Below are 21,893 nucleotides of genomic sequence, written 5' to 3'. Positions count from 1 at the left end.
TACAACCAATCACAGCTCACCTCATCGGCGTCGGATGGAGGCCAGCGCTTGCTTTTCAATGTGCTGTTTGTGATGTCACGAGGATCTGTTTTATTGTATTTGAGAGCCTGGGGCACAAATAGGAAACTCCTCGATTCCCTGTGAGGAGAAAAAGACTCTAAGTTCCTCCAATCCAATCAGAACTGGGCACAGCAAAGATGCTTCACTTGGGGTGTGTCATGGGGATTGCTTCAGTATAGTACCTCCTGCCCTAAGTTCGTCACTTTCTCATCCCCGTTTCCGTGGATACTGTCACCTCACCTGCTCCCTGTACCCCTCTCTGTGTCGCCCAGAGTAGGGTCATTAAGACAGTCCCACCAGCCAATATGGCTTTTACCAAAAAATAATATGTATATAGATAGTATATTTGTTGGGCTCTAGGCCACTGATTATGGAAAGTTCAGATGCACTCAGAAATAATCCTGCATAGCTTTAGTTTCCTTTGACTGCTTGCATACTATTCTCTTATCATAACTACAGTACACACTACAGCCCACACAGTACTACAGGAGAGCACTGACTACTGTACACACTACAGCCCACACAGTACTACAGGAGAGCACTGACTACGGTACACACTACAGCCTACACAGTACTACAGGAGAGCACTGACTACGGTACACACTACAGCCCACACAGTACTACAGGAGAGCACTGATTACAGTACACACTACAGCCCACACAGTACTACAGGAGAGTACTGACTACGGTACACACTACAGCCCACACAGTACTACAGGAGAGCACTGATTACAGTACACACTGCAGCCTACACAGTACTACAGGAGAGCACTGATTACAGCACACACTGCAGCCTACACAGTACTACAGGAGAGCACTGACTACAGTACACACTACAGCCCACACAGTACTACAGGAGAGCACTGACTACGGTACACACTACAGCCCACACAGTACTACAGGAGAGCACTGATTACAGTACACACTGCAGCCTACACAGTACTACATGAAAGCTAGCACAAATAGAGCAGAAGCACATTGCTGACTGATATTGAGGGTCTGGATACTGCAGTCCTCTGATGATTAAACACAGGCAGTGAGTTCTTCAGGAGGAGGCCCCTGTTCCCCTGTGCTTGGTTCTCTCGGTTCTCTAGTCTTGTTCCTTACACCTGGTTCTCTGTCCTGGCTGCACGCTCTTCGTATGGCTGACCTCTGGGGAGGTCACACTTCTGGCTCACAAAAAGGTTAATGACTTCAATTAACTTCACACCGCACGTTAGCTAAGCGCTAAGGGGACCACTCAGGACTATATATAGCACACAGTGATTAAGCTCAAAGGCTCCCCCTGGGGGAGATTAGCTGGAAATGCAGGGGACCCTGTTATGGCGATCGCTAATCCCGCGGCAAAGATGAAAGAAAAAAAGGGATCAGGAAATGCTCGCTGCTCACTTCTCTAAACTGGGTTTTCTTCCTATCACTCACTCACTCGCTCCCCCCCCCTCTCTCTTTCTCTCTCTCTGTCACTTTCTCTCTCACTCTCTCTTCCTCTCTATCACTCACTCTTTCTTCCCCTCTATCTCTCCCCCCTCTATCTCTGATCTCTCCCTCTCTCTCTCCCCCTCTCTCTTACCCTTTCTCTTCCCCTCTATCTCTCTCTCTCTCCCTCCCTCCCCTCTCTCTATCTCTGCTCTCTCCCCCTCTCTCTCCCTCTCTCTCTCTCTCTCTGCTTTCTCAGTTAAACCTGAGCCTCTGCGTTCCCTCTCTCCCTCCCTCTCTCCCGGTCTGCTACAGTTGTTCTCACATATTAAGTTCCTGCTTTGAGGAAACAGAATTAGCTGCAGGAATCTCTCACACTTGTTCAGTTTTCTCTTGGGTGGTGAGAGCGGCAGAGGGGGAGAGAGAGTGAGCGTGTGACAGAGAGAGAGAGAGAGAGAAAACAGCAAGAAGCCGTGCGTTTGATCTTTCTTGCTCTCTCTTCTTGGACACGTGTCTGTACCCCCCCTCCCTCTCTCCTCTTGCTCTCCCTCTCTCTCTCTCTCTCCCTCTCTCTCGCTCTCTCGCTCTCACACTCTCGCTCTCTCTCTCTCCCCACATGTGCTTGTGTGTATTGGAGAGCGGAGCCTCTAACAGGCTCGCAGGAGGGAATTAAAGCTGTGTCTGTTTGATTTGCATCTTGCACCTCACACTGTGTTATTGAGGAGACCCTGTGGCTCCCCCTTCCCTGCGTACGCTTTTCCTGGGATTACCTGCAGTTCTGAGCAGTGGGATACAGATCTGGGCTCTAAGCGGGGGGAGAGAGGTTCATGTGGGGCACAGGTAAGGACACTGTTTTATTTGCTTTTGAAATGTTTTCATCTTCCTGTTTATTTAAAACTTTGGCTGTGGCTAGTTGAGTGTGCTTTTCTCAATCACACTTGCTCTTGCTTTTCTGTCACTTCAGAAGTATAGCCTTGGCATTGACATAAAGCTGTGGTACCAGGAGAAGGTTGTTCCAGTTATACACACTCATACATACAGTATAACACTGGAGAACACCAGAATGTATTGAGTAAACTGGTTGACGCATTTGTTTATTTTTTCTCTCAGTCTACACTTTTCTAAAAGAAAGACCTTTTAATACTATATATTGTAACCAGAGTTCCAGCACAAAATATCGCACTTTAAAAAAAATTATATTTACAAATTACAGTCTAAAAGCTGAAAGGTCACCGAAGTAAACAACAGTAATAACGGACTAAATATTATAACCAGAACCAATAAAAACATCATGGACAGCAAAATAATTTTATATAATTACATCACTAATAGTACAATTGGATTTAGGCCAGACCTGGGTCAAATGCGTATTTTTTTTGGATTCAAATATTTTCTATGCTTTACTGATCTTGTCTGGTGTATTGGAACCAATTAAATACTCTCAAAAAGTGCAAACCACACCTCCTGGTCATATTGGCAGGCTCAATTACACCAGGTAAGATCAACAGAGCACAGAAAAGTATCGGAGTCCAAAACAAATTGACCCAGGTCTGGTTTAGGCCTAAGCAAACACAAGTAAAATATGTGGAAGTCCCAGATCCCCATCCAAACCCTTCCATCCCACTCACACTCATGGAAGATGCAACTGACCCCATGACCTCAATGGTTGCCATTGCATGGGAAAAAATAAATAAATTATAAATGAGTGATTCATTAAATACTTTTTGTTTCCCATGCAGTTGTTGACCTCTGAGGTTGTAATGGTGTTGGAACTGAGACACAGATTTATATCCGGGATTGGGTTAGATATCAACACTCTCTGTCCAGTGTAACAGCTGTACAGTGCGCATGCCCTGTGTCCACAGCGCTAATGCAATAGACCATCAAAGGTACGGCTGCCATATTCCTCCATCTTACCGCTGAAGTGGATTCTCACTCCAGTAACGTTTACAGCTTCTCTTATTGAGCCACACGGGTGTATAATAATCTTCGGTGGCTGAACGCTGTTCCTGGGACTCAATGACTTATTAATGGGCTGGCATTATTCAGTGGTTATTTTCATTGGTAGTGCTGGCTTCTAAGATGAAGCTGGTTTTGAGTCACAGTAAAAATACCAGTTAGGACCCTGACTTGGATCTAAGTGCTTTGGGCTTTGTGATTATTTCAGAAAGCGGCACCTCCAGCAGCATCCTCCAGCAGATATGGGGCCTTAGTTAGGTTTGCTCCAGAAAATCAAGAGCCAATGCAGGAATTCTGCAGCCAAATACCAGAGAGCAAGTTATCCTGATGGCTAACACAATCTAAGGGAGATCTAGTTTAATTAAGAACTAAAATGGATCCAAGTCCATCTCACTTTATCGTGGGAGGGGGAACAGGCTAAAGCACATTTCAGTTTAGCTACTCAGTCAGTTGACTAGTTGGGAACCCGCTGACTCAGCTTATCTGTTAAGGGATTGTCGCATGACCAGAAAAGAACGGTGAATCCTGGCGATCTCGCTGATTGACATTCGGTATTGAGATGCAGCGGATACCTTTCACCAGGGGAAAGTGAGTGACCTGCAAGGTCTGTTTCCCTGGCAACATAATAAATGTGTGAACACACTGTAATTAAGAGTACTTTATTTAATTTAGTCTCAGGCCAGGCCTTGATGAGCACATACTCCGCAATGTGCGTCCATAAGCCTAGGGTCTTATTTTTTTATTTGCTTTTGATTTTATTATATTAAATATATTTACTGTCTGAACATACATATTCCCCGTTATTCATTATTCATTTGCCTATGATGTGAATGACCTTGAGCAGGGCTCTTCATTTCACGGTTGTCGAGCGGGCGAATGGAAATGGGACTGGTCATTCCTCGATGGATCTGTGTCAGCTGCCGTCTCTGGGTGCTGACAGACCGTCTCTGGGGTGCTGACACAGTCTTCGAAACCACCTTCCCCAAATATGCCCTTGAGGTTTGAATCCCGTTTGGAGCACATTTTGTCCCCATTGGTACCTGCCACACCACTCTGCAGTTATTCTTCTGTTTTTTCATTTTGTTTGTCTTTAGTTTATTTTATTTTATGTTTTACTTGAACTCTTGCTTTTAATTCATTTGTAATTCGCCATTAAAATTGTAAATGGTTCTAGCTATAAAATGTTTATATATACTCGTTAAATATATAAGTTGTAGTGACACCAGTTTAGGGCACAGGAACAAATATGGTTACAAGTTGCGTTACCATCTGAATTCCTTTGAGGAATTGGATCGACACAATCACCTGACTAATTATCCAGGTATGGATCAGTTGTGATCAATTGTTTGAGGCAATGCACCAGGTAGGGGAAGGAATGTTCCATGGACAGAATGTCAAAGGCTTTGAGTGGCAGGGTGAAGCAGTCCCCACCCGATGCACTCGAGACCGACAGTCTGGTCATTTTGCACAATTTACCATGAATCCTTAAAGGCGCAAAACACAACGGTAAACCAGCATTTGCACACACAAGACAAAAGCATAATAGCAAAAAGCATCGCATAATGCAGGAAACACGTTGAAAGCACACAATGAAAAAACTCTGAATGACTTTATGCCAAATGCAGTTAATTTAACTTGTGATGCTCGCACTGTGCTACTCGCGAGTGCCGTTTGGGCTAGCACTGTCCCCGAAGCGGACAGAAGTGTATTCTGAGAGAGAAACTGCCGCCATGTCCTCCAAAAGAAACCGTGGTTCTCTCAAGCAAAGTTTTGGCACCGGAAAAAGACACCGCACTGAAACACAGCAGTGGATTTTTGGGACAGGGGCCCTAAGAATTGTTTCAGCAGAACTCTGTGCAACTCTGTAGCGCAAATAAATGACAAAACCATAAATCAATCTGCAATAATCAGTGATAATCGCGGTACGTGGCCTCAGTCTGTTCAGATCGAGCTTCACAAGTCCTCCTTGGAGTGGAAGTGGGGAAATCGGAGTCTCAGCAAAATGGCCGAACTGCACAGGAAGTACCGCAGAGGAAGTAGTTAAAAGGTCGCTCGGCTGCAGAAACAGCCTCCAAATAAAGGATTATTTTATGGAACAGTGATAAAAAATAACGTGCTCGGGGAATTTATTAGGGCACTAAACTCAAGGCCAGTGGGAAGGACGTCGTGCTGAAGTTTTCCCCGAGGGAGTCAGAGCCAAAATCTTTTAATTCCCATTTCCTACTGGAACAATAACGATAACATTAACTGCAAAACGATCAAGGCTGTGGCAGTTGGGGGGAATGAAGGTGTCCCCACTGAACTGTACAATAATAACTACGCAGTAGACATCAGTAGTTTTTCTAAGAGCACCGATAGAGAATGCTTTATCAGTCAGGTGCAGTGCATCATATCTGTCCACGGGAAGTATGTGTATGTTGACTGACAGGTGTTTCCTGGTGTGGAGGCTTGTGGGTGATGGATATTTTGTTGTCATGGTTACGGCCGTCATTCTCAGTGCATGCGGTCCTCTGGAACTGATGCTTTCTGACAAGAGTGTGACGTAACACAAAATGGCGTCATGTGGAGGCGGCCAGCCCAGCGACATTGTGTGTGAGGGGGGGGGGTCGCGATGGCAGACAGGGTCGGGGTTGGGGTCTCGTGGGGGGGGGTGACGCAGGTGTGAATCTGTCGCAGAGAGGCATGCGAGAGAATGACAGCCTACATCAATATTCCTCACATACCCACATTCGGTTACCGGTGGAAGAATTCTGCCATCACACAGAAACACTTTCAATTTGTATAATGAACAACGACACTAACTCTGCCAAAATATTTACAAAGGGATGGATATCTGTGCAAAAGCCATGTGAAACCAAACAGTCAAAATGTTGAGCAGGAGAAATAATAATGCATTTTGTTCTGGTTTTGCACATTCACTGTTTAGGCGATGCACCAGAACACTGGAGCAGTATCTGACTGGTACACAGGCTGTGGTACACAGGGTCCTGGGAGAGGCAGGCTGTGGTACACAGGGTCTTGGGAGAGGCAGGCTGTGGTACGCAGGCTGTGGTACACAGGGTTCTGTGACAGACAGGCTGTGTTACACAGGGTCCTGGGAGAGACAGGCTGTGGTACACAGGGTCCTGGGAGAGACAAGCTGTGGTACGCAGGGTGTAGGGAGAGCCAGGCTGTGGTACACAGGGTCCTGGGAGAGGCAGGATGTGGTACGCAGGGTCCTGGGAGAGACAGGCTATGGTACACAGGGTCCTGGGAGAGGCAGGCTGTGGTACGCAGGCTGTGGTACACAGGGTCCTGGGAGAGGCAGGCTGTGTTACACAGGGTCCTGGGAGAGGCAGACTGTGGTACACAGGCTGTGGTACACAGGGTCCTGGGAGAGACAGGCTGTGGTACACAGGGTCCTGGGAGAGACAGGCTGTGGTACGCAGGGTCCTGGGAGAGGCAGACTGTGGTACACAGGCTGTGGTACACAGGGTCCTGGGAGAGACAGGCTGTGGTACACAGGGTCCTGGGAGAGACAGGCTGTGTTACACAGGGTTCTGGGAGAGGCAGGCTGAGAGTTAGACGTGGTTCTGTGGTCAGTGGTGTGCAGAGGAAAACAATTTATGACCCAAATCAAGCGCTGCCCCTCCTTCCAGATGCAGTCTCTAAATTCATCACCTTAGTGCCTGCAGGAATGGGGTGCAAAGAAAGCACAGTTGTTGTCTTCTCCCCAGACCGCGATGGAGCCCGTATCTGTGCCTGGGCCTTCCCAATGGAGCACAAAAGGATAAGAAAGGATCAGAGGAAGTCTGTTTGGAGCTGTTTTGACTCCTTGTGTAATGTTGGGGAAGTCAACAGCATGGTTCAGCACCTCAGAAAAGTTTTTGGGTGCTGCATAGTCAGTTATCAACCTACTTTATAAATGGTCATTTTTATTTGAAACCAAAAGTTTTACGATGAATATTGATTGGACACAGACCTTATACCTATCCTGTAATCTAATTATTTTTGGAATAATTAATAGGTTCATCTAAAGCATGTCAAAAGGTGATTCCATCTACATTGCGTCTTTATATGTGAAAGATGTTTCTGTATCTGTATGTGTGTGTCTGTGTGTGTGTATGTGTGTGTGTGTGTGTTTGTGTGTGTGTGTATGTGTGAGTATGTGAGTGTGTGTGTGTGCGTATGCGTGTGTGTGTGTGTGTGTGTGTGTGAGTATGTGAGTGTGTGTGTGTGCGTATGCGTGTGTGTGTGTGTGTGTGTGTGTGTGTATGCGTGTGTGCGTGTGTGTGTGTGTGTATGTGTGTGTGCGTGTGTGTGTGTGTGTGTGTATGTGTGTGTATGCGTGTGTGTGTGTGTGTATGTGTGTGTGTGAGTATGTGAGTGTGTGTGTGCGTATGCGTGTGTGTGTGTGTGTGTGTGTGTGTATGTATGCACTGTGTTATCCCTCCTATAACTGGCCTTTGTGTGTATTACAGTGCAGGTTACAGTGCAGTATTCTCTTAAGACCACATGAAGTCAGAAATGGCTGTGCATGCCATGAAGTACACATATTATTGGACAACGAACAGTTTCCATATTCATACCCCAGGACTCTGAATCAGTCCGATCAACAATCCTGGGAGGGAGATGCGGCAGTGGAACACTGTTGGTTGCCGCATGGAGAGAGAGAGAGAGAGAGAGAGAGAGAGCGCACCCACACAAACATGAGATCAAATAAACGACCCTCTTCACCTTTCCCCCTCACGGGGTCCGGGCAGAAACAATATACTAAAACAACAAGCAAAAATTACAAAGAAAAAAATAATAAAATGGCGCGACCACTTTCCTGTGCGCTGCCCGGAGCTGGCCTGCCAACTCCTCCATAAACATTCATAAACAAATCATAACAGCGCTCTCTGTGTGAGCGCCCGGTCTCGGCCCTGAACTGTGGAGAGCAGCGCACCTTTAAGCTCCTGGGCTGATTAGCTAACGTTCTCTCTCCACCAGCCGGTGCAGCCGAGGCCAATCCGCCTCTCCGGTGGACCGAATGCCACAGAGCTGTATGAGAAATGAAAGCGCAAGAGAGAGGGCACATTGGGGGTTACTTTAGAAAGAAGTCACATCTCAAATGAATTCCATTATAGACTGGCATGCTGGGACTCAGCTGGGATCTGATTGGTGAAGCAGTGGACATCTGGCCATCTGTGCTGAGAGAAAAGACTAAACAAAAGACTAAACTAAACAAGCCAAACCTTCCTTGTGCTAATCTAAGTTTTGGTAAAAAAATTATAATAGAAACAGTGAAACAACCTTAATTGAGCGGAAGATCGGTTGTAACACAAAAAACCGCGTTTGAGAAACTCTGGGCCCTGACAACATTTCTCCTTTTGCCGGCACACGCTCACATTAAACTGCTTTCCGGTCCGAACATCTGATCCGCCATGACGGCTGTCAGCGGGACCCTGCCTGCTCGCCTGTCTGTCACGGAGACACGCCGAGCCACCCTGCTGTGTCCGCCAGGGAGCAACAGACGCTGCTAAAACAGGAACAAAGATGGCGGTATGGGGGGGAGTGTGGGGGGGGGGGTGTATTGCAGTCATCACCGGCGGTAGGAAAGGGAAAGGGGCTGAGTGACGGACGGGTGCCGCTCCGCCTGTGACAGTGTGGTCAACAGGGAGGCTGGGCTCCGGGTTCAGCCAATCAAGGACGAGCTTGATGACGCGGCGCTTGCTGAGAATGTAGGGAGATGAATGTCAGAGACCAGGAAGAAAGGGCGGGAGACAGATACCTGGGAAAGAGCGAGATTACCGCTGATGCCTCTCAACCCCCCCCCACCCCCCCATTCTGTCCCTCCGTCTCATCCTGGGCCCTCCCTGCCTGGGGGTACCCAGCTCTTCTCATCCTACCTCCGAACACTGGGGAAAGGGATGTGTAACATCTCAAATTTATATTTCTTTGTGTGCATTTTAAAATGCAATAGGGTTTTCCTGTCTGTTAATACCCCTGTGTCACATACAAAGCAACCTATGCCTCAACATTTTTCTTTCCTAAGTGCCGTGGACAGTCCGTCCTTCCTTTTAATAATTTTTCTCTTTGTTCAGATGGGGGTAAGTGGGATGGATACAGGTAGAGATGACATCACAGTACAGGAAGTGTCACGGTGAGGAAGACGCGCAGTTGGCTTCATGTCCGGATTGTCACGGTCAGCTGGCCTATGGAATGCTCTTCACACCCCTCACCAGCATTTCAATCTTTTAATGTAAATATTTACATATTTGGGAGCCATCTTGTGTCCTAATGTTTAGGAGCCATTTGGGGATGCATGGAAGCCATTTTGTAGGAACATAAAAAATGATTAATGCAGTCAAACTGGGGGATGTTTTTTTAACGACGCATTTTAGGGGAGTGGTGTCTGAAAAATGTCAGTTCAATGAGCTCTCCTGGTACTGTATGGTGCTCTCTTCTGGTACGGAAGTGCACAACTGCAAATTAAAGGTCAATCAATTCAGCAAATAAAAACCATCCAGAATTGATCCCAGATCAATGTTCAGATTTCATGTTAAAGTAGTACAACGTGAGATAGATTGAAGGTAAAGGTAAAATAATCCTAGCTTCAAAATGATCGGTGAAAATTAAAAGGTGAATCTTTACTAAAAGTGAGTCTCATGTAGCATTTACAATACCGTACTTTAAAAAGTACAGGTACATTGTGAATTATAACAATGATCATTTCATAAGCATGAAAAAATATCATACAAGATATGACTTATGAAGATGTTATGTCTATATTATAATATTGACTGTCATATTGACTTTCCTAGTTATGACCTGGGTATAATTCCTATGCATGCTTATAACAAGGGTTATAGCCACTCCTTAGAGCTGGTGAAGTGCTACAATGGCCCAAGTTCATAATTTGATACTCCAGTTATACATATACATCATGATGATTGTGCTGCATTAATATTTTACCTGTGTGTTCTGTTTCTGATTAGTGGCGGTGAAACTGTTAGCCTGGGTCAGACATACCCAGGACATTATTGGGATTTGAAAGCAGAACAAAAATAAAATGTATTTATTATCCAAGCAATATAAACAAATACATTCTTAATGACTGCCATTTACCACTACTAGACCACATTTTGACAATGAAAGTGTCAATATTTTTAGTGATAAAAATGTGATTTATATAAATCCACTATAATGAAAGCGTGGGGGCATAAATCACGTCTATCTATCTTTAAAATAAAACAAGGCAGTAGATTGATTTTTATTGTTTTGACCTGACATTCTCAATTATTCTTTATCTTCCACTGTTCTTTATCATGTTTGTCTTATATTCAAAGAAACCATCTCAGCAAAAAGACAAAGCAAATACAAATTATAACCAACAAACAGAAATGCAAAACAGGAACCAAATTTAAACTGGTTTAGTCCCTGGTTATGAAATACATCTCTCAAAAGTATTATTCCTCTTTTATTGAAAGTTTAAAATGTGTCAGTTTGACCCAAACTGAACACAAATGTTAAGTGAACAACCCTAGATGCCCTTGTAACTCATGACAACTAATCTTGGAATACTCCATGCAAAAGTTTATAAATAAACTGTACAAAATGTTAAAACTGCTCCACCTAATTTTACACGCACAATATAGAGAGCTACGCACAGTGCAGAGTGAAAGAGTGTAAATTGTAACTCTAAAAGGGTTGGATTAAAGCTATGCACAGGATAATAATTCTGTGCTGTTAATTTAACAGTAATTTCTGTCCTAATCATGATGCACAGCCTCACTGAGGGCCGGCAGCTGTGACCTGTGATGCTCCCCGTATGAAACTCCAAACGTGCTGTGTTAGGGGAGGAAGCAGACACTTCAGCTAGGCTAATTAGCGTCCCGCGCTCGTGTCTCTGCTACAGCTGCAGACCAGGAGCTGTAGAGCACACGTTACAGGCGCTTCAGCTAGGCTAATTAGCGTCCCACACTCGTCTCTGCTTCAGCTGCGGACCAGGAGCTGTAGAGCACACGTTACAGGCGCTTCAGCTAGGCTAATTAGCGTCCCGCGCTCGTCTCTGCTTCAGATGCGGACCAGGAGCTGTAGAGCACACGTTACAGGCGCTTCAGCTAGGCTAATTAGCGTCCCGCGCTCGTGTCTCTGCTACAGCTGCAGACCAGGAGCTGTAGAGCACACGTTACAGGCGCTTCAGCTAGGCTAATTAGCGTCCCGCGCTCGTCTCTGCTTCAGCTGCGGACCAGGAGCTGTAGAGCACACGTTACAGGCGCTTCAGCTAGGCTAATTAGCGTCCCGCGCTCGTCTCTGCTTCAGATGCGGACCAGGAGCCGTAGAACACACGTTATAGGCGCTTCAGCTAGGCTAATTAGCGTCCCACCCTCGTCTCCGCTACAGCTGCAGACCAGGAGCCGTAGAGCACACCTTATAGGCGCTTCAGCTAGGCTAATTAGCATCCCGCGCTCGTGTCTCTGCTACAGCTGTAGACCAGGAGCCGTAGAGCACACCTTATAGGCGCTTCAGCTAGGCTAATTAGCATCCCGCGCTCGTGTCTCTGCTACAGCTGTAGACCAGGAGCCGTAGAGCACACCTTATAGGCGCTTCAGCTAGGCTAATTAGCATCCCGCGCTCGTGTCTCTGCTACAGCTGCAGCCCAGGAGCCGTAGAGCACACGTTACACGCACTTCAGCTAGGCTAATTAGCGTCCCGCGCTCGTGTCTCTGCTACAGCTGCGGACCAGGAGCAGTAGAGCACACGTTTCCGCTCTCAGTTATAACCCTGTTTGGAGCGACTCCTTTTCTCCTCTCTGTGCTATTTCAGACCATTCTAACACAGCTCTATTTTAGCAGTTTACCACACAAAGGAGTAATAGGCTATAATTCAGCTTTAAAGTCCAGAGCCAACTCTACGGGATGCAGCATGGTGTATCTGCTATTTGTACTTCAAATGCCAACTAGCTGCAACCTGGGAAATATGCTATAAACTCTTAAAGGAAATGGCCTATAACTCCAGGTTGTTACTGTTATAATTTCCTACTATATTGATCAATGAATTACCACAGATTAAAGTGTATTCCAATCAATCAATCAATCATCCAAACCACCAATCAATAAATAAACCAAGAACTGTTACAACACTTCTTTTGTTAATTTTATTGCTAGATTGACCTATATAAAGTATGCTTCCCACAGGAAATTAAATACTATAAATTGTTGAACCAAAGAAGGTACTTTCCCGTGTAAACAATAAAAACATGCTTCTGGATAAAGAAAAATAAAACAGAAAATATGAGCATTATTAACCTTCCGTTTGCATGTGAAGTCTCATATCTCTGTCTTTATCATCGATCTTAAAAAGGCACAAATGTAAAGACAGCGATTAAAAACTCCTTCCCCTCCTCTCCACTACTTCATATGTGGCTCCCTACTGCAGCGTTCCTGGGCCAGAACAAGGTCTTAATTAGTGGTGCCAGTAATATCAATGGATGGTAAAAATCGACTGGTTTTTAATTAGAGTCTGCTGATTAAGAAGTCTGTTTATTCCTCGGCGATAGCGGGCTGTCAAGACGTGTGGAGCTCATAAGTGCCATAGGAATGTAACAGGGCTGTAATGGAGTGGGGCTGTAATGTAACAGGGCTGTAATGTAGCAGGGCTGTAATGGAGTGGGGCTGTAATGTAACAGGGCTGTAATGTAGCAGGGCTGTAATGGAGTGGGGCTGTAATGTAACAGGGCTGTAATGGAGTGGGGCTGTAATGGAGCGGGACTGTAATGTAACAGGGCTGTAATGTAATGGGGCTGTAATGTAGCAGGGCTGTAATGGAGTGGGGCTGTAATGTAACAGGGCTGTAATGGTGTGGGTCTGTAATGGAGTGGGGCTGTAATGTAACAGGGCTGTAATGTAGCAGGGCTGTAATGTAACAGGGCTGTAATGGAGTGGGGCTGTAATGTAACAGGGCTGTAATGTAACGGGGCTGTAATGTAGCAGGGCTGTAATGGAGTGGGGCTGTAATGTAACGGGGCTGTAATGTAGCAGGGCTGTAATGTAACAGGGCTGTAATGGAGTGGGGCTGTAATGTAACAGGGCTGTAATGTAACAGGGCTGTTATGGAGCAGGGCTGTAATGTAACAGGGCTGTAATGGAGTGGGGCTGTAATGTAACGGCTGTAATTGAGTGGGGCTGTAATGCAACAGGGCTGTAATTGAGTGGGGCTGTAATGTAACAGGGCTGTAATTGAGTGGGGCTGTAATGGAGTGGGGCTGTAATGTAGCAGGGCTATAATGTAACAGGACTGTAATGGAGCTGGGCTGTAATGGGGCAGGGCTGTAAGGTAACAGGGCTATAATGTAGCAGGGCTATAGTGGAGCAGGGCTGTAATGTAACAGGACTGTAAAGGAGCTGGGCTGTAATGGGGCAGGGCTGTAATGTAACAGGGCTGTAATGTAATATTGCCGTTTGAGTCCAATACCGTCGTTTGAGTTTCCAATCCTGCCGTTTGAGTCTGGCAGGCGTTCCAGCAGGATTGATCGCACATTAACACACTTTTGGCTGACTGCAGCTGAAGAGTGACTTTTATTTTACAGCAGGAGAGGAGTAAATGACCAGCTGCTCAGCCAGAGGGCTGCGTTGTTTTAATAAGGACATTTTCGCGGATGCTGGAGTTTGTGTGTAAAATCAGAGCGGTTATTGGAGTCTGCCTCCCCAAAGCACGCACTTGTTACCTCCTGCACTGAGGTAACGAGTTTCCTTTTGTCTTTAGACTTAACAGCTTGTGTGTATATATATATATATATAGATGTACATGAGATGACAGATCCGAATTTCAGCTTTTATTTCCTGGTATTTTTATCTAGATTTGTTAAACAACTTAGAACATATCACCTTTTGTATCAGACAACCCAATTTTTAGGTGAGCAAAAGTATTGGAACATGTGACTGACAGGTGTTTCTCGTTGTGTCCTGTTAGATTGATTGGTTAAACAATAAACAGTTCTGAATGTCTACTCTTGGTTTTAGCCTTGGGTTTTGCCTGTGAAAACTGCATTTGTGTTATAAAAGATAAACTAACTTGAAGACCAGAGAGCTGTCTTTGGGAGAAAAGCAAGCCATTTTGAAACTTAGAAAAGAGGTGAAATCTTTCAGAGCCATTGCACAAGCATTGGGGATAGCTTGTACGACAACCTGGAATGTCCTGAAAAAGAGAAACCGCTGGCGCACTGAGTAACAGATATTGAACAGGTCGACCAAGGAAAACAACACAGTTGATGACAGAAACATTGTGAAAGCTGTGAAGAAAAACCATCAGTCAGTGACATCACAAACAATCTCCACAGGACAGGGGTGAAGGTATTTCAATCAACTGTTCGAAGAAGACTTAGAGAGCAGCAATATAGAGGCTATACCACAAGATGCAAACCACTCATCAGTAGTAAGAATCGGAAGACGAGATTACAATTTGCAAAGAAGTACAGAGATGAGCCACAAAAGTTCTGGAACAAAGTTTTATGGACTGACGAGACCAAGATTAACCTCTACCAAAGTGATGGAAAGGCCAAAGTGTGGAGAAAGAAGGGATCTGCTCATGATCCAAAACATATAAGCTCATCTGTGAAGCACGGTGGAGGAAGTGTCATGGCTTGGGCTTGCATGGCTGCTTCTGGAGTGGGCTCACTAATCTTTATTGATGATGTAACTCAGCAGGATGAATTCAGAAGTCTACAAAAACATTCTGTCTGCCAACTTACGGAGAAATGTGTCCAAACTAATTGGGAGGAACTTCATCATGCAGCAAGACAATGACCCAAAACACACTGCCAACACAACAAAGGATTTCATTAGGGAGAAAAAGTGGAAGGTTTTAGACTGGCTAAGTCAATCACCAGACCTTAACCCAATTGAGCATGCATTTCACCTCCCGAAGAGGAGATTGAAGGGAAAACCCCCCCGAAACAAACAACAACTGAAAGAGGCTGCAGTAAAAGCCTGGAAAAGCATCACAAAAGAGGAATGCAACAGTTTGGTGATGTCAATGGGTCGCGGGCTTGATGCAGTTATTGCAAGCAAGAGATATGCTACCAAATATTAAGTGTTATTTGCTTTCATTTACTTAAATACTCTCTGTTCCAATACTTTTGCTCACCTAAAAAGTGGGTGGTCTGATACCAAAGGTGCTATGTTCTAAGTAGTTTAACACATCTAGGTGTAAATACCAGGAAATAAAAGCTGAAATTCTGAACTCTTGTCTCATGTTCATCTTTTTATCTCAACCCCAAATGTATTCAAAAAACAAAAACAAAGGAATTGGCCTTTGGAGGGGACTGTATATATATAAAATATACACACACATACAAACACACAATAACACACACCACATGGACACACACACACACACACAAACACACCACACACATGCACACACAGACATACACAGACACACACACACATCTTTGACACAAACACACTAGACCTGTCTCTTTAGGTAGCCAGAACATTACTGCACACATCTTAATGTCTAAAGGGAGAATCATAGCCCTGTTAAAACAGCACCCCAGGATGCCAAGACCAGCTTATCTGAGCAACAGAATTCTGCTTTTGTGACATGTAATATGCGGTTAGGTAATGTTTGAGAGAGCCCTGCACCTGTTCAGTCATAACAATGAAAACACAAACCCTCTGGGTGTTGGGATAGAAGTACCTTTAAAATATAATTTAATGTTCTATAAAGGAACAATAAAAATAAAGAGGTGGTTGCAACGCTTAGATTATAAAAAATCAAGATATACAATAATGTTTGCTATACAAATAAAGTTATTATTATTTATGTCTATCACAAGTGTACTTCTTTCCCCTGGAAACAGACTCCATTTTGGATCATGTGCGTGGTTGCCGCAGCAGCAGTGCTTTACAGTGGGGGCTGGAAGGGAAGTGACAATATTCTGGAGGCCTCTGCAGTAACTGCGTCTTCACAAGTCTCTCACAAGACAAGCGAGAGGCCTTCTGCCATTAAAACGCTCTGCGGCTGTTTATGAGCACTTTAAAAGGAACAGAACGCCTCCTAATGGACTATTGATAGTACGCTGCAAGTAGAACTGCCACCCATATGTCATTGTGGTTTATCACTAGGAGAGGAACCAAAAAAACCAGAATGGCGTGTAGATCTGGTACCGATTGCTTTGAAGATGGCGGACAGAACAGAACTGCAGAGTGGCGGTTTTGCAGCTGATTGGCCCAGTCCTGCCAGCGTGCCGATTGGCTGCTGAAGACTTCATTATGGGCACCCTGTCCAGAGCCCCTAAAAGAGGGGAGTTAAAATTAGGATTTAATTAGCCTGTTGTCACAGCAACTGGATGAATGGGTTAGGGAGTGTGTGTGGTTCCGTGCATATCTGTGGTGTATGTTTGTATGTAAAATTGAGAGAAAAAGCTCTTAGAAAAATAGAGAGGGGTGCATTCACTAGTTTGTTTCATTCCAGAGAGATAGAGATCCATCCATTATCTATACCGGCTTATCAGGGTCACAGGGGGGTGCTGGAGCCTATCCCAGCATGCATTGGGCAAGAGGCAGGAATACACCCTGGACAAGCCGCCAATCTATTGAAGGGCACACAGACCATTCATACCTATTGGCCATTTAGAGTCTCCAATCCAATTTCGAGTCTCCTGCATGTCTTTGGGATGTGGGAGGAAACCGGAGTACCTGGAGGAAACCCACGTGGACACGGGGAGCACATGCAAACTCCACACAGAAAGGCTCCGAGCCGAGATTCGAACCCACGACCTTCTTGCTGTGAGGCAACACTGCACCACCGTGCCGCCCGGGAGAGAAAATCATTTGATTCTGTCTGACAGGAGGTTCTGCACTAGGAGGCTCTTCAGAGTGAACACAAATGTTCTTTCTCATGCATGACATGGTTCAATTTTTTCCAATTTTGTTTCATGACCTGCATGTTTTATTTCAGCTGGAAAGTTCCGTCAGACCTGGGCGCCGGTATAAGAAGTGGCATCAAAAAATGAAAAAGGCAATACACTCCTTGAACACTCCTTACCTGCTCTCTAATTTGGGCATCACAATTTGTGAGAGAACTATGATCGATTTATCCCATATGATAGCACTGTCCACTCCATTTAAAGGGCATCGCTACTGGACAAAAACTCCCGTTTTTGGTATTCTGTTTTTAAAAGGCTGTTGTTTATGAACACATAAAAGCAATGCAGTATGGGATTGCTAGTTCTTTAGCTCCACAATGTCCCAGGGGTGTGGTTTTCATGGCTGTTGACCGAGTGCCTTGGATTCAAATCACAAAGCTAATGTTAAGACCACAGAATACTGTGAACTGTTCTTGGATAAGTCCTTACTGAAATAATGAGAATTTACTGTGACTTACTTTATGAAAGATCTGGAGAAAAAGTGACCAGTAAAGTATTAATAATTAATAATAACTAATTTGCCATCTCACAGACTACCTCACACTAAAAAGAGCCACAGTTTGCATAAAGCCAACACAATCTTTCTCTGTTAAAAGACTGCCAGAGTAAACAAACAACAGCAGATTAGCACGATTAGCATTAATGCTCATGATCATTACATAGACACGATTAGCAATAATGCTCAGGATCATTACATAGACACGATTAGCATTAATGCTCAGGATCATTACATAGACACGATTAGCATTAATGCTCAGGATCATTACATAGACACGATTAGCATTAATGCTCAGGATCATTACATAGACACGATTAGCATTAATGTTCGGGATAATTACATAGACACGATTAGCATTAATGCTCAGGATCATTACAGAGACACGATTAGCATTACTGCTCAGGATCATTACATAGACACGATTAGCATTACTGCTCAGGATCATTACATAGACACGATTAGCATTACTGCTCAGGATCATTACATAGACACGATTAGCATTACTGCTCAGGATCATTACATAGACACGATTAGCATTACTGCTCAGGATCATTACATAGACATGATTAGCATTAATGCTCATGATCATTACATAGACACGATTAGCATTACTGCTCAGGATCATTACATAGACACGATTAGCATTACTGCTCAGGATCATTACATAGACACGATTAGCATTACTGCTCAGGATCATTACATAGACACGATTAGCATTACTGCTCAGGATCATTACATAGACACGATTAGCATTACTGCTCAGGATCATTACATAGACACGATTAGCATTACTGTTCAGGATCATTACATAGACACGATTAGCATTACTGCTCAGGATCATTACATAGACACGATTAGCATTACTGCTCAGGAAGAGTGGATCGCCTGCCAATCTCGCCGACATTGATGTGTCAGTTCAAACGGATGGTCTGTTTGAACGGTGTCCGCCCTGTCCTGTTTTAGTTTTGTTTGCTTTCCTCAGACAGGTAGGCAGAGTGACAGGTAGAGAGGCGGGAGCAGAGCAGCATAGGTGTGTCACAGCAGGGCAGGGGATCGAATACTCGCATGTGGCACAAAACTTAGCCCCCCACCCCCCACCCCCCCACCCCGCACGTCTTGTGACAAAATCATTTTTATCAACACGGTAAAGTTTGGGAGATCGGCCGAGGGCCCGGTGAGTGGGTGTGACTGTTTTCGAGTACCTGTCATTCTCCCAGTGACTGCGCATGACAGCATTCACGGTCTGAAAGGGCTCATGATTAGGAAACAGGCCTCCCCTGAGCCTCCATTGCGGCTCAACTCTTTATTATGCATCATCACACTCTGCCTCCCTGCTGCCCCGCTTTGCCCTTTCGCTATGGTGTCCCTGCCCCCCCCCCCCCCCCGCCCCTCTCCATCTCCCTGTGCACCTGTCCTCCTGCCCGATTTTCAGACACCCCCTCCCCTCCCCTCTCCGGGTGTGACAGAGGATCCCTCTGCTCTGGTTTCACCCTCTCATCATGACATCCATTAAAGTCCTGCTGGGCCCAGCCTGGACAGCCCATTAGAGTCAGGCCCATTGAGCACGACATGGCCCCCGCCTGAATTATTGATACGGGTTCGACTAATGAGGAAACCCTACTCCGCCCTTCTGCTGCTGATATGTGGAGGGTCACATTCCTAAACAGCAGACTGAAGGGGGAGGGGAGGGGAGGGGAGAGGGGGACACACTGTCCCCTGGTGTACTGCTGAAGACCTGCTGGGTCAGGGGGGGACACTGTCCCCCAGTGTACTGCTGAAGACCTGCTGGGTCAGGGGGGGACACTGTCCCCCAGTGTACTGCTGAAGACCTGCTGGGTCAGGGGGGGACACTGTCCCCTGGTGTACTGCGGAAGACCCGCTGGGTCAGGGGGACACACTGTCCCCTGGTGTACAGCTGAAGCCCTGCTGGGTCAGGGGGAGAGACACTGTCTCCTGGTGTACTGCTGAAGACCTGCTGGGTCAGGGGGAGAGACACTGTCTCCTGGTGTACTGCTGAAGACCTGCTGGGTCAGGGGGACACACTGTCCCCTGGTGTACTGCTGAAGACCTGCTGGGTCAGAGGGAGAGACACTGTCCCCTGGTGTACTGCTGAAGACCCGCTGGGTCAGGGGGACACACTGTCCCCTGGTGTACAGCTGAAGCCCTGCTGGGTCAGGGGGAGACACTGTCCCCTGGTGTACTGCTGAAGACCTGCTGGGTCAGGGGGACACACTGTCCCCTGGTGTACTGCTGAAGACCTGCTGGGTCAGGGGGACACACTGTCCCCCAGTGTACTGGTGAAGCCCTGCTGGGTCAGAAAAGCGGTCCGCGCCACGTGCCGTTAAAGGGCTGCTGGTGTGTCTCACTGATGCCTTTTAAGTGTGAAGAAAACATGGCGGATAGATGGAGATAGCAGATGTGTGTTTGTGTGTGTGTGTATATGTATGTTTGTGTTTGCGTCTGCGCGTGTGTGTGTGTATAGGTGTGTTTGTGTGTGTGTGTGTGTATGTATGTTTGTGTTTGCGTGTGTGTGTGTGTGTATAGGTGTGTTTGTGTGTGTGCGTATGTATGTGTGTGAGTGTGCATGTGTATGTGTCTGTGCGTGCGTGTAAATGTGTGTGTGTGTGTGTGTATTTGTATGTGTGTGTGTGTGTGCGTGTGTGTATACGTGTGTCTGTATATTTGTATGTGTGTGTGTGTATAAGTGTGTATAGGTGTGTGTGTGTGTATGTGTGTGTGCGTGCGTGTATACGTGTGTGTATGTGTGTGAGTGCGTGTATACGTGTATAAGTGTATGTGTGTGTCTGTGTGTGTGTGTGTGTGTGTATAGGTGTGTATACGTGTATGTGTGTGTGTGTGTGTGTGCGTGCCTGTATACGTGTGTGTGTGCGTGTGTGTGTTTGCGTGTGTGTATACGTGTGTGTTTGTGTGTTGTACATGTGTGTGTGTATAGGTGTGTTTGTGTGTGTGTGTGTGTATGTATGTTTGTGTTTGCGTGTGTGTGTGTGTGTATAGGTGTGTTTGTGTGTGTGCGTATGTATGTGTGTGAGTGTGCATGTGTATGTGTCTGTGCGTGCGTGTAAATGTGTGTGTGTGTGTGTATTTGTATGTGTGTGTGTGTGTGCGTGTGTGTATACGTGTGTGTATGTGTGTGAGTGCGTGTATACGTGTATAAGTGTATGTGTGTGTCTGTGTGTGTGTGTGTGTGTGTGTATAGGTGTGTATACGTGTATTTGTATGTGTGTGTGTGTATAAGTGTGTATAGGTGTGTGTGTGTGTATGTGTGTGTGCGTGCGTGTATACGTGTGTGTATGTGTGTGAGTGCGTGTATACGTGTATAAGTGTATGTGTGTGTCTGTGTGTGTGTGTGTGTGTGTGTATAGGTGTGTATACGTGTATGTGTGTGTGTGTGTGTGTGCGTGCCTGTATACGTGTGTGTGTGCGTGTGTGTGTTTGCGTGTGTGTATACGTGTGTGTTTGTGTGTTGTACATGTGTGTGTGTATACGTGTGTGCGTGTGTGTGTGTATACGTGTGTATATGTGTGTGTGCGTGCATGTGTACGTGTGTGTGTGTGTGTGCGTGCCTGTATACGTGTGTGTGTATTTGTATGTGTGTGCATGTGTGAATAGGTGTGTGTGTGTGTATATGTGTGTGTGCGTGCATGTATATGTGTGTATACGTGTGTGTTTTTGTGTTGTGCATGTGTGTGTGTATACGTGTGTGCGTGCATGTGTGTATATGTGTGTGTGTGTGCATGTATACGTGTGTGTGTGTATTTGTATGTGTGTGTGTGTGCATGTGTGTATAGGTGTGTGTGTATGTGTGTGTGCGTGTGTGTATACGTGTGTTGTGCATGTGTGTGTGTATACGTGTGTATATGTGTGTGTGCGTGCATGTGTACATGTGTGTGTGTGTGTGTGCGTGCCTGTATACGTGTGTGTGTATTTGTATGTGTGTGTGTGTGCATGTGTATATAGGTGTGTGTGTGTGTATATGTGTGTGTGCGTGCATGTATATGTGTATACCTGTGTGCGTGCGTGTGTGTGTATACGTGTGTGTGTGCG

General features: G+C 45.6%; 1 protein-coding gene across 1 annotated transcript in view; it reads left to right on the top strand.

Annotated features, from left to right (window-relative positions):
- Positions 1-2,069: 2,069 nt before the first annotated feature.
- Positions 2,070-21,893, top strand: part of LOC118211947 (zinc finger protein 385A-like) — a 128,388-nt gene continuing 108,564 nt past the window's right edge. Inside the window, exon 1 of the mRNA XM_035389535.1 lies at positions 2,070-2,316. Coding sequence (XP_035245426.1) covers positions 2,304-2,316 — 13 coding nt within the window. The 5' untranslated portion in view covers positions 2,070-2,303. The remainder of the gene's footprint in view (positions 2,317-21,893) is intronic.

This window comes from Anguilla anguilla, chromosome 13, assembly GCF_013347855.1.
Source record: "Anguilla anguilla isolate fAngAng1 chromosome 13, fAngAng1.pri, whole genome shotgun sequence".
Taxonomy (NCBI): Eukaryota; Metazoa; Chordata; class Actinopteri; order Anguilliformes; family Anguillidae; genus Anguilla; species Anguilla anguilla.
This window is presented reverse-complemented; position numbering and strand designations above follow the sequence as displayed.